General features: G+C 38.6%; 1 protein-coding gene across 1 annotated transcript in view; it reads right to left on the bottom strand.

Moving 5' to 3' along the window:
* LOC107728623 (ras association domain-containing protein 5-like) overlaps window positions 1-15119 on the bottom strand; it is a 66139-nt gene that overhangs the window by 27131 nt on the left and 23889 nt on the right. The window contains exon 2 of the mRNA XM_016538875.1: window positions 14184-14314. Coding sequence (XP_016394361.1) covers window positions 14184-14314 — 131 coding nt within the window. The remainder of the gene's footprint in view (window positions 1-14183; window positions 14315-15119) is intronic.

A 15119-nucleotide genomic window follows, 5' to 3' on the forward strand; every position in this document is an offset into this window, starting at 1 on the left:
AGTTAATCATTACATCCCTAATATATATATATATATATATATATATATATATATGCTCTTTGTGGTGAACCACAAATGTCTGGCAGAACAATTAAGCCTGCTTTGAGCAATCAAACAGATAAAACCTACCTAACCTGTATGAACTGAACAATATATTTTCCTCTACTGAAGAATGACTTTCATTGTTAAATGCTCCAGGTCATTCTTTAAATCCAATCGAGAGTTAAACAAACAGAGGAAAGAAAGTCATAGAAGGCCCAAGTGGAGGGTGTTAACCATGTACATAACAAAGGTGCCTTGGGGCATGACCTGAGCAAATATCAACTTACAGAGCTTACATGACACGAAAGAAAAGGGCACGGCTGTAAATGCTAGCGGAGTGTCATCTCAAAGTCATCACTGCATGTCAGGCAGGTGTCCTTAAGCGCAGCACAAGGCTACTCAGACTGATTAAGGAACACAATGCCCTTAGTGTCAGTTTCAGGCAACATGCAAGTCATCTACGTCTGCACCTGCTGAATGGCCTCAAACCAATCATCTAATTTAGTTAGACGCTGCACATTCTGCTTATCAGCGTGAGAACTGTACTAACAAAAAATACAGGAAGTGAGAGTTGCAAGTGTTAGCCGACATCAGTTCGAGGGAAGCCTGATGTTCAGAGGAAGTCTTTTATACAATATAAGTGACTACTAATGCATTGATAATGTAGTTTAATGCACTGGCTCAGCTGCAGTAAAATCAGCCATGGGCATGGCTAGTCAGATACAGGTAAGCAAATGGGAGTCTATTTATAGAAAGAGAAAGGCTTCTCCTGCACATGGCATGCATGATTTTTAACAGCTCATGCGTGTTTTCATATATTCTGTATTAATTGCAATATAAAATATAAAAATAATACAAATACTTACATATATACACATGCATAGATACAGACACACATATACATATACAGTATATATATATGTATGTGTTTGTGTGCGTATCTATGCATGTATATATGTAAGTATTTGTTATTTTTTATATTTATATGTATGAATATGTGTGCATATAATAATAATAATAATAATAATAATAATATTTTGAGCAATCAAATTGAGTAACCCGGTTTTAAAATGTATTTTCATATTTTCAAATTTTAGATTTTAATATTTACATATACATATATTGTGTGTATGTATATGTGTGTGTGTGTGTGTGTGTGTGTGTGTATATATATACACACACACACACACACACACACAATATATGTATATGTAAATATTAAAATTTACATTTTTTTGGAGTAATGCATGATTTTTTTTGTGACTACATAAGTAATCAAAATGCACATCCCTAGTCCTTGGTGTCAATAGGTGTGAGACTGCATTTCTCAGCATGCTTTCAAAGACTGAAATGCTTTTAATTGATCTTTCTTGTGTGTGTGTGTGTGTCTCTCTCTCTGCTGTTTCTGCCGCAGTGTAGGAATGATGTCTTGCGATCTGCTCCCTCCCACACGTTGTATATGTGTACTCATTCTCTCCCTCGCTCTCATTACTGGGTCAAGTGTGCAGTAGGAGATTCTCCCCTCCCTCTCTGTAACCCTGCACAAATGCAAAGCCCATCATCTGCATGCCTGAATAAACAGCGTAGATCATCAGAGTCCACGACACCAGTAAACACAAGCCCTACACTATCAATCCATTCAAATGCCTTTGATAATGAAAATCTTAATTATCTGTGCATTGTGCTTGGGTCTGTTTTGTTTTTATGCACCATTACCTATAGCAGACTGATACATATGAATTTGAACAGCCATTCAATTAAACAGCTATTATAATGATTAGAAATGAGAAAACTCGACTCATTCTGCTGTAGCTTACCATCTAGGCAGCCATTTGCTGAAACGACACTACAGCTGCTACATCTACCAGATTTGAGCCTCTCTTCAATCATACAAAGGTTTATGAGATGGCTTATAACTTTCAGTACTCATGGAGTGCAAAACCTTGAGCAAATGGCCTCATGTTTGCATGATTTTCCCTATTCAAGTATTAAAATATCACTGGCTGCCCTTGAAAAGGGAAGCTATTTATTGTTTGTTCCTGCTAATAGCTGTCATTTGGGTCTAAAATCGACAGGTTAAAAGAATTCAAGACTTGTGTAATGGATGTTTTCCTTGAATGTGTTGTCTTTAATAAGTTCCTGGAATAATTATCGAACACAGAAGCAGCAGCATTTATCAAGGGACTATTACTCAGTGCTCTTGGTTTAAAAGCTTTCGGTCTACTGCGTTTAACCCGGCGAGGTAAATAGGAAGTATATTATTGATCCATAAAGCAATTTTAATCCCATAATTTACAAGAAGAATGTGTACATTAAAGTGAGAACATAAGATAATCTCCCATTTATCCATCTCTGGGGTTCTTCTAAGAGGACTTCCAGAGATGCTAAGAAGAATTAGGAAAAGCTATCTTCACCTTCTGTGTGCTGCCTATTCAAACTGCACTTATTTTTGTTTAGTAGAGCAAAACACAATGTAAAAGTGGTTTTATAATCTAGGTTAGGTTGGTTTAAACTGGTTTGGTGATGGTCTAGAGCAGAAGAAATGTCTCAATCATTTTTTTTTTTACTAAAAAAAGCCTTGCAGTTTAAGCAATAAGTGATAGGGACATCAGTACATCACCAGCATTCAAAACACAACTTACACTTCTGTTTAAAAGTTTGGGGTCTGTAAGATAAAAAAAAATACCTTTATTCATCAGAGATGCATTAAATTGACCAAAATGACATTAAAGACATTTCTAATGTTACAGAAGATATTTTTCATATTTCATATGTTTCCAAAAAAATATTAAGTAGCACACCTGTCTTAAAAATTATAATAATAAGATACGTTTCTTGAGCAGCAGATCAACATGCTGGAATGATTTGTGAAGAATCATGTGACACTGAAGACTGGAGTAATAATGCTGAAAATTCAAAGTTGCAATCACAGTTATATATTTCAGAATATTTTAAAGTAAAAGATAATATTTGCAATAAAAGTGGAATGCTATTGTTTTTATTCTATTTGTGATCAAATAAATACAGCCCTGGTGAGCATAAGAGACTTCATTCAAAATTTTACCAACCCCAAACTTTTGAATAATAGTGCCTGCAGTATGGTAACAGACTGACTACCACATAAAAACGCAATAATTTAAACTGTGCCCACTGAATGCCCTCAAATTGGCAGTTCACATTGTGTCCAGAGAGATACAAACAATGAATAATTCACATCCTGAGAAGCTCTTTCCAAACCTGATACTGCAGAAAGTGATGTAAGGCTGGTCAACTCAGGTACAGGAGTGAAGTCCGAAGTCTTTAAGGACATATTAAATATTATTTCCACTTCTGTGGTGTTCATTTGCTAGCTACGTTATAAGACCCAATCTACATTATGATTGACTTCTTGGTCACTAAACAACTTTACCTCAATCGAAGTCTAAGATAGAGAGAGGCCAGTAAGAGGAAGTCAGTGCAAATGCTATGGGGTCTTGTAAAATAACACATTCTTTGATTCAGGGAAGGACAGGCCTTTCTGGCACAATCAACAGCCACTTCCTTCCCCTCACAGCATTAGAGAGCTCTGAGGGTGTGAGAGTGCACTCTATGTACACACTGCCATGTTTAAACGAGTCTATAATGAAGGTCAAGCTATGCAGCTAATGCATGCATTAATGCTTTCGGTGGATAGTATTAATGCTAATACATGAAACTTACAGTAAAAGAAACGTATAACATAAGCACATTCAATACGTCAGTTCTATTGTGAAACACTTACTAAATTAGTGTGGAACAAAGACTTGTACATTTCTTAATCTTTCATAAGAACATCTTTAAGCTCTTATCATTGTAAGTTTAAGTGACCTAACACAGTGCAATCTCCACCTACTAACCCGCTTTCGACAGTCCCCCTAACAGAGGCTTTAATTCAAAGCCGACAGTCCCCCTAACAGAGGCTTTAATTCAAAGCGACTTACAGGGCATTCAAGGTATACATTTTTTATCCGCCCATGCATTCCTTGGGAATCGTACCCACAACCTTGATGTGTTTGCTAAAAGTGTTTGCAGTCGCTCTAAACAGTGGTTTCTACTGAAAGTGCTTCCACAGACATACACTCAGAAAAGAGGTACAAAAGCTGTCACTGGGCCAGTATTCTTTCAAAAGGTACACCTTTGTACCTTCTTTACCCCTAATGGCTAGACATTGGTACCTTGAAGGTACTTATCAGTGTCTAAAGTGCATACCTAAATGTTACATTTTAGTACCTTTCGAAAGGGTATCTCCCCAGTGACAGCTTTTGTGTGAGAGTAGAAAAATCTACAGCCTGTCTCATCTAACTTTAACAACCTCAACAGGGTTGAACGAAATGCACAACAGACAGGGTATGTTGTCACTCAAAACATATCAGGTCATAAACCTGTTTCAAATGCAGCAGTTCAACATAAAAAATGCACTTCCGTATACAAACTTCCGTGCACATCTTCTGATTTTTTTGTATCAGCTGAGAATACATACGCTCAATTTTCACAATCCCATCCGTCTCGTGTTCATACACTACCTTAGCTACTTGCTTAGCCTGTGGCCGCCGAAAGAAGGAGGTCTTGGCGGTGAAGAAGGTGAAGTCATCGCTCTCCTCATCCAGGCTGCAGTAGCCACTGCTCATGCTATTGCTACCGGTCATTTGCGGGGACGGATCCAGTTTGAGGGACTCCCTACGCGGGTCTTCGGGGGACCAAACGCACCATTCCAGGCTCCAGGGTTGGGAAGGGGAGGATGGGCTGGAAGCGGGGAACCACAGGTTCAGGTGAAGGGCCAGAGCTCCACGTGCCGCCGGAAACAAGCGCAGAAACTTGCAGGATGACGCTCAGTGAGCGTTGCGGCCGGTATCTGATGCTCAGTTCCTGTTTCCACAGGTCACAAACAGGCAGCTGTACAGAAGCAGCTTCTCCCGCTCTATTCAGCCGACTGCTTGAGATGAGAAAATTAGCCCAGTGTGGAGGAAAGCATGTCAAGCAATACAAATTGCTTGTATTGGCATCCACCAACTGGCACACAGTCACACAGTCTTGCTGTAAAAAGCACTGGAGGTGTGAGAATGTTGCACGGACATTGTGTTGAATATCCCTTCAGCCGGCTGCGATGGATGCAGAATTCTCCGGTCCACAGTGAGGTTGCGACGGCTGCTAGAAAGACGCTAGAAAATCAACCTGCCTCACAGTGACTGAGTGAGCAGAGAACTGACGTACTGCACCTCCCTCCCTTCCTTCTTCTCTCACACCAGCGCGCACGCTCTCGCTCTCTCTCTTTCTCGCTCGCTCTACCATCTGTGGTTAGGTCTGTTATCTGCCTACAAGCTTACACAAACACCCTCCTTCTTCCCCCTCCCTCCTCCACAGTCGCTCTTCCTGCATGCAACTGCTCTTTGCTCAACTCAAGAGACTTCCCACTGTAGAGAAAGAGAGAGAGAAAGACGGAAAGAAATGGAAAAAGATAATAAACCGGAAGAGCGAGAGAAGGAGAGAGAGGAAGAAAGAGAGAGCTCTCTGCATGTGGTCTTTTGGAGGCTATTTTACATAGTACCTGATATGCAAAATGCCCTTGATGGCAGGCAGTGTGAATCTAGAATATTGTTGAATGGCACTGTGACATTAATACAGGCAGGACTGCAAAAAGCATTTACATTTCTTTGAGTCTGTAAAAAGTAAGGGACAACGAATAATGAGCTGGTCATTAACACAAAATAAAGATGACTGGGGTGGTCTTGTATCATCTTGAAGAGGTTTATTTTGTGATAACTGATAACTGACTGTTTATGAATTAATTATTTTATGATGTGAGGAAAAAAGAGACTGTGGAGTGATACATGAACATAGATTGGCTGCCAATTAATTATACCGCTCATATATATATATATATATATATATATAAAAAATATCTGAAGGCATAATGACCAATCAAAATCAATTATTCCAAATAAAAATAATTACCAAGCTGGCATTTGGAATAAATAAATGAATAATAAACATTGTAATAAATAAATGTTAAATACTGATTCGAGTTGAAATTATTTTATAATGTAATAATTAAAGAGACCGTGGAGTCATATGGGATGCCAATTAAATGGTCAATTAAACAGTGCAATACTCATTATACAAAAAATCTGAACGCATATAGTTTAAATTATACTGTAGTTTATTTTATAATGTGAGAAACAAGAGATTATAAAACTAGACTGTTTGCCAATCAAACAGTTTGCAGAATGATGAATCAACCTAATATTCCAAATAAATATTGGGTTAGTTGGTTGGTTGAATTAGGGAAGGAAGGAATGATTATTTGAAAAAAAATATTTGACTGTAGAATGTTGCAAATCAGAATCATGTCTGTTTCTTTTCTTTTCTGCATTTCACTTCTGCCTTAGCTTGTGTACTAGACTACCATATATAAAAAGTCTCATATTGTGTAGTGCAAATACTGTTGGCTCTAATTGTGATGTTCCTTATTTTTAAGTCGCTTTGGATAAAAGCATCTTTTACATGAATAAATGCAAATGTAAGTATTTCTGAGAGCCTTTAAAAGCCACAAGTAGAGCCCTAACTGATCATCATTACTGTTGCACATTCTATAAATAATTCCTCACACTGTAATGTCTCATTGCTTTTTCCCTGCACAAGCCATCTACCGCTAATAGAAATACACTGAGAGAGAAATCTTTTTGTAGTGCTTTTTACAAGGAACCTTTAATAGATATCTTCGTGATGGGCAGGAGAAGAATACAATTACATCTAAAACAAAAAGAATGGACACAAATTAAAGCTGAAAACACTAACACACAAAACTAGGCTCCAGACCAACAGAAATAATTAAAAGAGTGTTACAACATTAAATGTGCATATGTTCCACTAGAGGTCAAAATTACAGCTACATCTGATCTCTTTGCACCCATCAGGGCTTTGGTCTTAACCTTTGACCCTGACCTTGAGGGAATTAGACACAAAGTCCAGCTGGAGCACCAGTATATGTTAAATGTGAGTACAAGATAAGAAGGATATAAAATCACTGTCATATCCATCAGACCATCAACTAGGCACGGGTGACAATGGTCAACTAATCGAATAGTCGTTCACCAACCAACCAACCAGGTTGACTAGTTTATTCGTATAGTAGCATCAGTCATTCCGCATTGTAAAAACCATCTCAAGTTTCTTGAATTCATCTTATGTAGTATATATACCTGGAGTCAGGTGACCAAAAAGAAGCCTAATTATTCAGGGCTTCTTTAAAGGAATAGTTCACATAAAATCATCTGTATTGCTCTAAACCTTTAAAACTGTTTTTTTTTTTTTTTTCATTTCTTTCCTTTTTTCACAAAATAAGATATTTTGAAAAATGTTTCAGTGTTATTTTGTCCATACAATAAAAGTCAATGAGGTCCAGTATCGTTCGGACCCTAAAGTTCTTAAAAATGCATCAAACTATTATGTTTTTTCACATCCCCACCATCAACTAGATGATAACTTCTAGCTAATTATCTAAATGTATGTGCCTTAAAGGGATAGTTCACCCAAAAATGAACATTTTGTCATTGATTACTCACCCTCATGTCGTTCCAAACCAGTAAGACCTTCGTTCATCTTCAGAACACAAATTAAGATATTCTTGATTAATTCTGAGGGCTCTCTGACCCTCCCATAGACAGCAAAGATCCTTACACGATCAAGGCTCAGAAACATAGCAAGGACATCGTTAAAATAATACATGTGATATCAGTGGTTCAACCGTAATTTTCCGAAGCTACGAGAATACTTTTTGTGCACAAAGAAAACAAAAATAACGACTTTATTCAACTATTCGTCTCCTCCGCGTCACCCTATAGCACCATTTTGGAGAGTATCACATACGTAAACAACATATGAAACGTAAGTACGCGGATATGTTGTTTACGTTCAGATCAAAGCGTAAACAACGTAAACAACATAAACACTGTATTCGCGTACATACGTTGGATTATTTTAACGATGTCCTTGCTATGTTTCTGAGCCTTGATCGTGTAAGGATCTTTGCTGTCTATGGGAGGGTCAGAGAGCTCTCGGAATTCATCAAAAATATCTTAATTTGTGTTCTGAAGATGAACAAAGGTCTTACAGGTTTGGAACGACATGAGGGTGAGTAATTATTGACAGAATTTTCATTTTTGGGTGAATTATCCCTTTAAAACAACAAAATTCCCTTTCATTCCTTTAGTGACTAGGCCTAAATACAATGCAATTCCACATAGTGTCCCCTTGCCAGCTTTATTAGATTCTCATTGAACACTGTACTGGGCCACATTTCTGCCATCATCTTTCACTAAAGCAGACGCTTTTCATGTCCTGAACTATATATCGAGTCCGTACCCATAAACTCTGATGGCTGATGTGGTGCTTGAGCAGCTATGGACATAAAAATATCATCACTACCAGCTTATGACAAATTACCTGAAGCGGTGGCCTTGGGTTGCATTATCATAATCAATGAGCTGGATCACTGGGAAAGACAGAGGGGCTTGAACATGTTCGATATCCAAACCCCACGGGAAGAAGAAAGGTCCCCTTTTGGCTACTGTCAATACACCCCAATTAATTCTCACTAGAACTCAATCGTTTCGCTCAAAAGAGTTTGCTAGGGGGACTATGCAATTGCCCAGAAAAACATAATCAATACCTTAGATGGATGGATGGAGTGTGCAAAATCAAAGTAAAATCACCCAGACTAAAAGCATCACACAGAAGGGGTCCGAAATGAAGCATGGTTCCTCCTGCTAAAAATGCAAGTGGAAAGTGTAATTTGTCACTGTCAAATACAGGCTCTAAAGTTGTCTCACTGCTGCATGAAGTATGGAGCGAAGAGGCCCATTGTGGGTAATCAGTGTGCCTGACAATGATAATGTATCTCAAACAATCAAGCATTTTTCTCTACAGGGAAGCAGGAGGTTTTGTATTCTCCTTACATTTTTTTCTTGTAATCGCTCTGGTATTGTGCTGGTGACACATTCTGAGAGGAGTAACTGGAGGCTTGGACGGATCCTGACACTGGACTCGGCTCTTGTTTCACAGTGGTGTTAAGTGCCGTTACGACACTCCATATGATACGTTTCTGATACCGCTACAACACCTCTCTCCCTCCCTCTCGTACTTAGTTAAATAATGCAGACGGTCTCTGATTTCCACGCTTGGTGATGACAAAGTGTGGAGGAGAAACAGTCTTGGCTCTGTTTGGAGGGCTCTCTATGTGACAATGATATATTTATAACCTGTCATCATGCTGTGCCGTTGTCAGTACCTACTGTATCTATCATTTTTATGTTTTCAGACCATCCGAGCGCTGAACGCAGAAACTGAAAGTTTAGAAGCAGGAGGAACACTTCCTGTGAGGCTAGCTAGCTGGCTAGATAGATAGATAAAAAAAAAACTTTTGTTGAAAACCATGTCATTTCCCTGAAGAGTTCCTCTTCCTCTCAACTTCCTGTGGCCAATCCAAATCAAATTCTCACTTATGAATTGAAAGCTTGCCAATTCCTCAGTTATGACATTTTCCTAGCCCTAGGAAAAATGTTAACAATCTAGACTCTATTTTAATTGGTTAATTTTGTTTTTACTCTAGGATACGTCACATTACTAAAGTGAAATCAACCCGGATGCTGTTTCATGTTGACGTTAAACAGCTCATCCCCATGAACAGCCTCTCACTTCCTGTGCTCTTCACGCTGTCTTATAGTACCACAGAGCCGGAAGACATTACATAGATTCTGTTTTTGGAATCCTCAGTGCTAAAATGCACTAAGAAAACCCACGCAGATCAGTGTGTAAATGTGCCTTACTACAGCTCTCTCCACAAATTTTGAAATCAGCCCACACACATACGCATCCAAGGATCTCTTGTGTGGTTTTCAGGAATCTAAATCAAGCTGCTAAAACCAACACAGCTCAAAATCAAACTGAAAGAGAGAAATATATTGAAAAAGACAAGTGGAATCAAGTATACCATTCCACTTCATGACATTAGTTTTTGAGGACACTGGAAATGGCACAAACACACAAACATGCACATTGCAGTGAACTATCACTTCACAGGAAATGCTACGCTGATATGACAGACCTGATAAAATACCTGAAAATGGCACATGCAAATAAAATAAAAAAAATTCTGTTTCTACTGAACTGCACATGATATCTCCAGCTGCTGTGGTGGTTTGACGCAGTGCATGCGACACAGAAAAAGTGTGTTTGCTGTGTGTGTCTGTGCATGTGTACACACCCGAGGACAGGAAAAGGAAGTGTACGAGAGATGACAACAGCCTATCTGCACTACTATACAAAAGTCAAAGCCGATGAAATACCTCCAGCAGCTGGGGAAACAGACCCTCAGCCCACGGTCTACAGCACTTTCACAGCCAATAAATGCCAAGAAAATAAAACAGTGCCTCTGAACTTGCAAATGTATTCTTGTTTGTGCCTGATGTTGCACAGAGACTCACCCAAAGAGACCTTCGGGGGCTTTCAGATCAAATCAGCTGTATTTTACACCAAAACTGAAGGGATAAACAAGACCTCAGGATGGAGCAGTTAATGTCACTGAGGGGCAGTGAGGCTAACAAAACACAGCTAACTGTGAGAGAGCGCTAACAGGGCTAATGTTTTGAGGCCACAGGGACATGAGGGCCAGCGCACTGTGCCTGCATGATATGAGGATATTAGGGTAATGTGCATGAAGAACATTTTGTATTCTCATGAAAGAAAGACAAAAAGAGAGAGAGGTTTAAGGGTTGTGAAATATACTAAATAGGGGAAGTGTGAAGTGAAGTATGACAGGAGTGTGTTTAGAATATTCAAGAGAGTTTTTTTTTAATCACCCCACTGATTAATAATATATTCTCCTCTCATAGCTATTACAGGGAATAATAGTTTATATACAGACATAAATTACACTCAATTTTTCTCCTTACTTAATTCAGGAAGGAGAAAAACAAATTTACACAATTTTAAATATTAAACCTTTAATTTTTCTTTAAAAAGTAACATTTAAATTTTTCTTCCAGTATCAACTATTCCGTTCTTTGTGCACATACATACATTACAGTTTAAAAGGGTCAGCATCCTGAAAATAATGTATCATGGTTTCCTCATGAATATTAAACAGCATTATTTTCAACACTGATAATAATCAGAAAATGTTCTTAAGCACCAAATCAGCATATTAAATGATTTTTGAAGAATCGTGTGACATTGAAGACTGGATTAATCGCTGCTGAAAATTCAGCTTTACCATCACAAGAATAAATTACATTTTAAAATATATTAAAATAGAAAACTGTTGTTTTAAATTGTAATAACATTTCACAATGTTACTTTTTACTGTATTTTTCACCAAATTAATGCAGCCTTGGTAAACATTAGAGACTTCTTTAAAAAATAAACAGGCAGAAAATGTCAATATAACAACAAAAGTGCTTGCCAAGCCCAAGAGTTATCTTAGCAAATGCCCTTGAGATTCACACACACACACACACACACACGACTCCCTCATATCTCTGTGATTCATCTACATAAGGTCAGTGGTCCTCCCCCCGGTTTCCTGGTGCTGGTGTGACTCTGAAGGAGCTCTGTTTACATAAATGCTTCTGGCTGCAGAGGTCTGTAAAATCCCTGAAGCCAATGAGGGGGTGTCTAGCTTCTGTTTTGGCTGTAATTACATTGTGAGGCTGTCTTTATGAGCTATCTGCATTTCCTGTTCATGTCCAAAGCCTGTCTGTTTGCAGAATGGCACATGTCTCTGGGGTGTCAAAATGGCAGTAAAAACAACTATAATACAATTTATGCCAGTGTCGCAGGCATATGGACCAACGAAGGCTTTTATATGTACAAATTAATTAAGTTACTTGTATGTCTCATCTGTTTTGTTGCAAAAGATACTCATTCGGACTTTGTAATGGAGGCATTCACATGCAAATCACACTGAACCTTTGTGCATAATATATCTGCCCCGTGTGGTGAAGTTTGGAATGACAGACAACTATAAATGGTTATTTTGAACAATGCAACTTTATCTGTTATTCTATGAAGCTGCATCAAATCAGTGACACAATCTGTAGTTCACATGACCAAAGCCCTGCCCTATGTGAGGAGTCGACTAATGTGAATTTCATTTCCGTTGAGAAATAACCATAATGCCCTCTGCTGACAGCTCACCATTCAACAACTTTCAATCTCACTGACAGCACAGGCCAGCTGGGTTTGCTCTTTTCCTGATTTAGAGGAGATAGGAACAGACAGGAGGGGCCTCATAAATAAGATGGATACACTACAAGGGACGGAAAAGCTTTTTCCAGTAATGACTACTCTGACAATATAAATGCTCTGAGAGAAATAGGCTACTTGATGTCTGATTGGCCTCTAGGTCATACCGTTTTGACCTTTTGGTCAGCCATCATATGCTTTGAAGAGGATGGGCTCATCTAAAAACTTGGGCAAAAGAAAGTGTATGCCTTTGTGTGCGTGTTGCTGAGGACAGTGTGCCCCTGCTGCTCTTCCTCAGTCCCAACTGTGCTGTCACTTCCTGTGTACCTGGGACTAAACTCGCTGCCACTGTAAAACGCAGCCAAGCATCAGAGAGGCAGTTAAGCATGTGCTAATGTGTCCCAGCCAAGCAACCCAAGGAGGATCAGATTCACTGCATAATTTTATGCTCTCTTTCTAAATTTGGAAAGTTCTCTGCATGCTTCACTTACAAAAAAATGGTAGCAAAAAGTATGCCGCATCACAAAAGTTTCAATATATTACTACAAGATATACAGGTGCATCTCAATAAATTAGAATGTCGTGGAAAAGTTCATTTATTTCAGTAATTCAACTCAAATTGTGAAACTCGTGTATTAAATAAATTCAATGCACACAGACTGAAGTAGTTTAAGTCTTTGGTTCTTTTAATTGTGATGATTTTGGCTCACATTTAACAAAAACCCACCAATTAACTATCTCAACAAATTAGAATACTTATTAAGACCAATAAAAAAAACATTTTTAGCCTTCTGGAAAGTATGTTCATTTACTGCACATGTACTCAATACTTGGTAGGGGCTCCATTTGCTTTAATTACTGCCTCAATTCAGCGTGGCATGGAGGTGATCAGTTTGTGGCACTGCTGAGGTGGTATGTACTTCAGTCTGTGTGCATTGAATTTATTTAATACACGAGTTTCACAATTTTAGTTGAATTACTGAAATAAATGAACTTTTCCACGACATTCTAATTTATTGAGATGCACCTGTAGTCCAATGTTATGTTTTTTTTAAATATACTATTGTACTACTAATTTTTTTTAAATAAATAAAGTACTTATAAAATAGCATGGTAAAGGAATATGGCAATAACTTAATACCATGGTATATGTCAAAGTACCGCAATTTTACTGTTTTATGATACCATCCATATGGAAGCCTGTTTTGCTTTATAGCAAACAATAAATAAAGTAATTGTAAGATACATTTTAAAATAAGAATTTAAAGGGAGAGTTCACCCAAAAAAAAGAAAATTCTGTCAATAATTACTCACCCTCATGTCTTTCCAAACCTGTAAGGCCTTCGTTCATCTTCGGAACACAAATTAAGATATTTCTGGTGAAATCTGAGAGCTCTCTAACCCTCCCATAGACAGCAACGGAACTACCACATTCAAGGCCCAGAAAGGTAGCAGTTTAATTTGTGCACAAAAATATTCTCGTAGCTTCATAAAATAAAGGTTGAACCACTGATGTCACATGGATTATTTTAACAATGTCCTTACTACCTTTTTGGGCCTTGAACGTGGTAGTTGTGTTGCTGTCTATGCAGGGTTAGAAAGCTCTTGGATTTCATAAAAAAACATCTTAATTTGTGTTCCGAAGATGAACGATGGTCTTGCGGGTATGGAAGCAGTAAAGTCAATTTATTTTGCTTTTCTAACTATGCATGATAACATACAGTACTATCCGTGACCCACATAAAACAGGCCTGTGACCCATTTTTGGTCCACCAGATTGGATGAACAGTCTCTGTCAGTTCTGTCTCCTTGTGTTTCTCTATAGTGAGGAGCTCCCTCTTATAGTGTGAATACAGCAATAATAGCTAAGTGAGAGAACTTACCGTCTCCTGAGGGTCTTTGGTGCCGGACCTCTGTGGAGTGGGGGTAGACACATCCTCCGTCGGCTGATCTAGTTGGTTGCAGTCCAGCTGAACAAGCCCCTGACACTCCAAATGACATGTGTAGCTGCAGTCTGGAGGCCAGAGACAAACAGGACACACACAGTCACTAACAGCCATGAAGCACACAGACAAACAGCACAGTTTAGAGAGCCAATGAGGGCTGCCAACACTCTTTCACCTCCTCTAAAAGAAAACGGCTTGAAAGGGCTGGAGGAGGACTGGGTCATGTGTATTATTTACTGTAAATGTCTGTGTCAGCATGAGCGCAGAAGCCTTGGAGAAAATCGACTGGAGCTGGTGATGATAAACTGACAATCTGCATGTTGTGAACATCTGTCTCAGACACATGCGCTCCACAAACTAGAGACGGCAAAGACGCTTCAGAATGAACGGTGACAGTGTCTCATTTACTTTAGACAGAATGTCTGGTGTGTCCTCCACATAAACATTAATTATAAGAAGGAATTCAGTCATGTGCTCGGTTAAACAGTGCCCTATTCATTCACTCTCAACTGACTTGACCCCAAGACAGATGTTTATAAAAATCAGAAGACCTTATTTCTTTTATTCAGTGTCAACTATAGCAGCTGTAACCTTTATTACATTGACATCAATTGCGCTTTTTGACATAGTTGTTGTGTGTGGTGCCATCTAGTGGATGTCGCATATAAAATACTGCTCCGTTTGCACAGGAGGAAGAGTGACTTAAAGGCAGAGTAAGTGATTTCTGGTAGCCAATGTTGATATTTGAAATCACCAAAACAAACACGCCCCTACCCCAAAAGGGTCTTGCCCCTATTTTGATAGATCCACCGCACATATACGTACGCAACCCAGGCAACGATTAGTTCTGTGAAACAAAGCAAAACCAATATT

The sequence above is a fragment of the Sinocyclocheilus rhinocerous genome, unplaced genomic scaffold (genome assembly GCF_001515625.1).
Source record: "Sinocyclocheilus rhinocerous isolate Xijiao unplaced genomic scaffold, SAMN03320098_v1.1 scaffold757, whole genome shotgun sequence".
In the NCBI taxonomy this organism is placed as follows: domain Eukaryota; kingdom Metazoa; phylum Chordata; class Actinopteri; order Cypriniformes; family Cyprinidae; genus Sinocyclocheilus; species Sinocyclocheilus rhinocerous.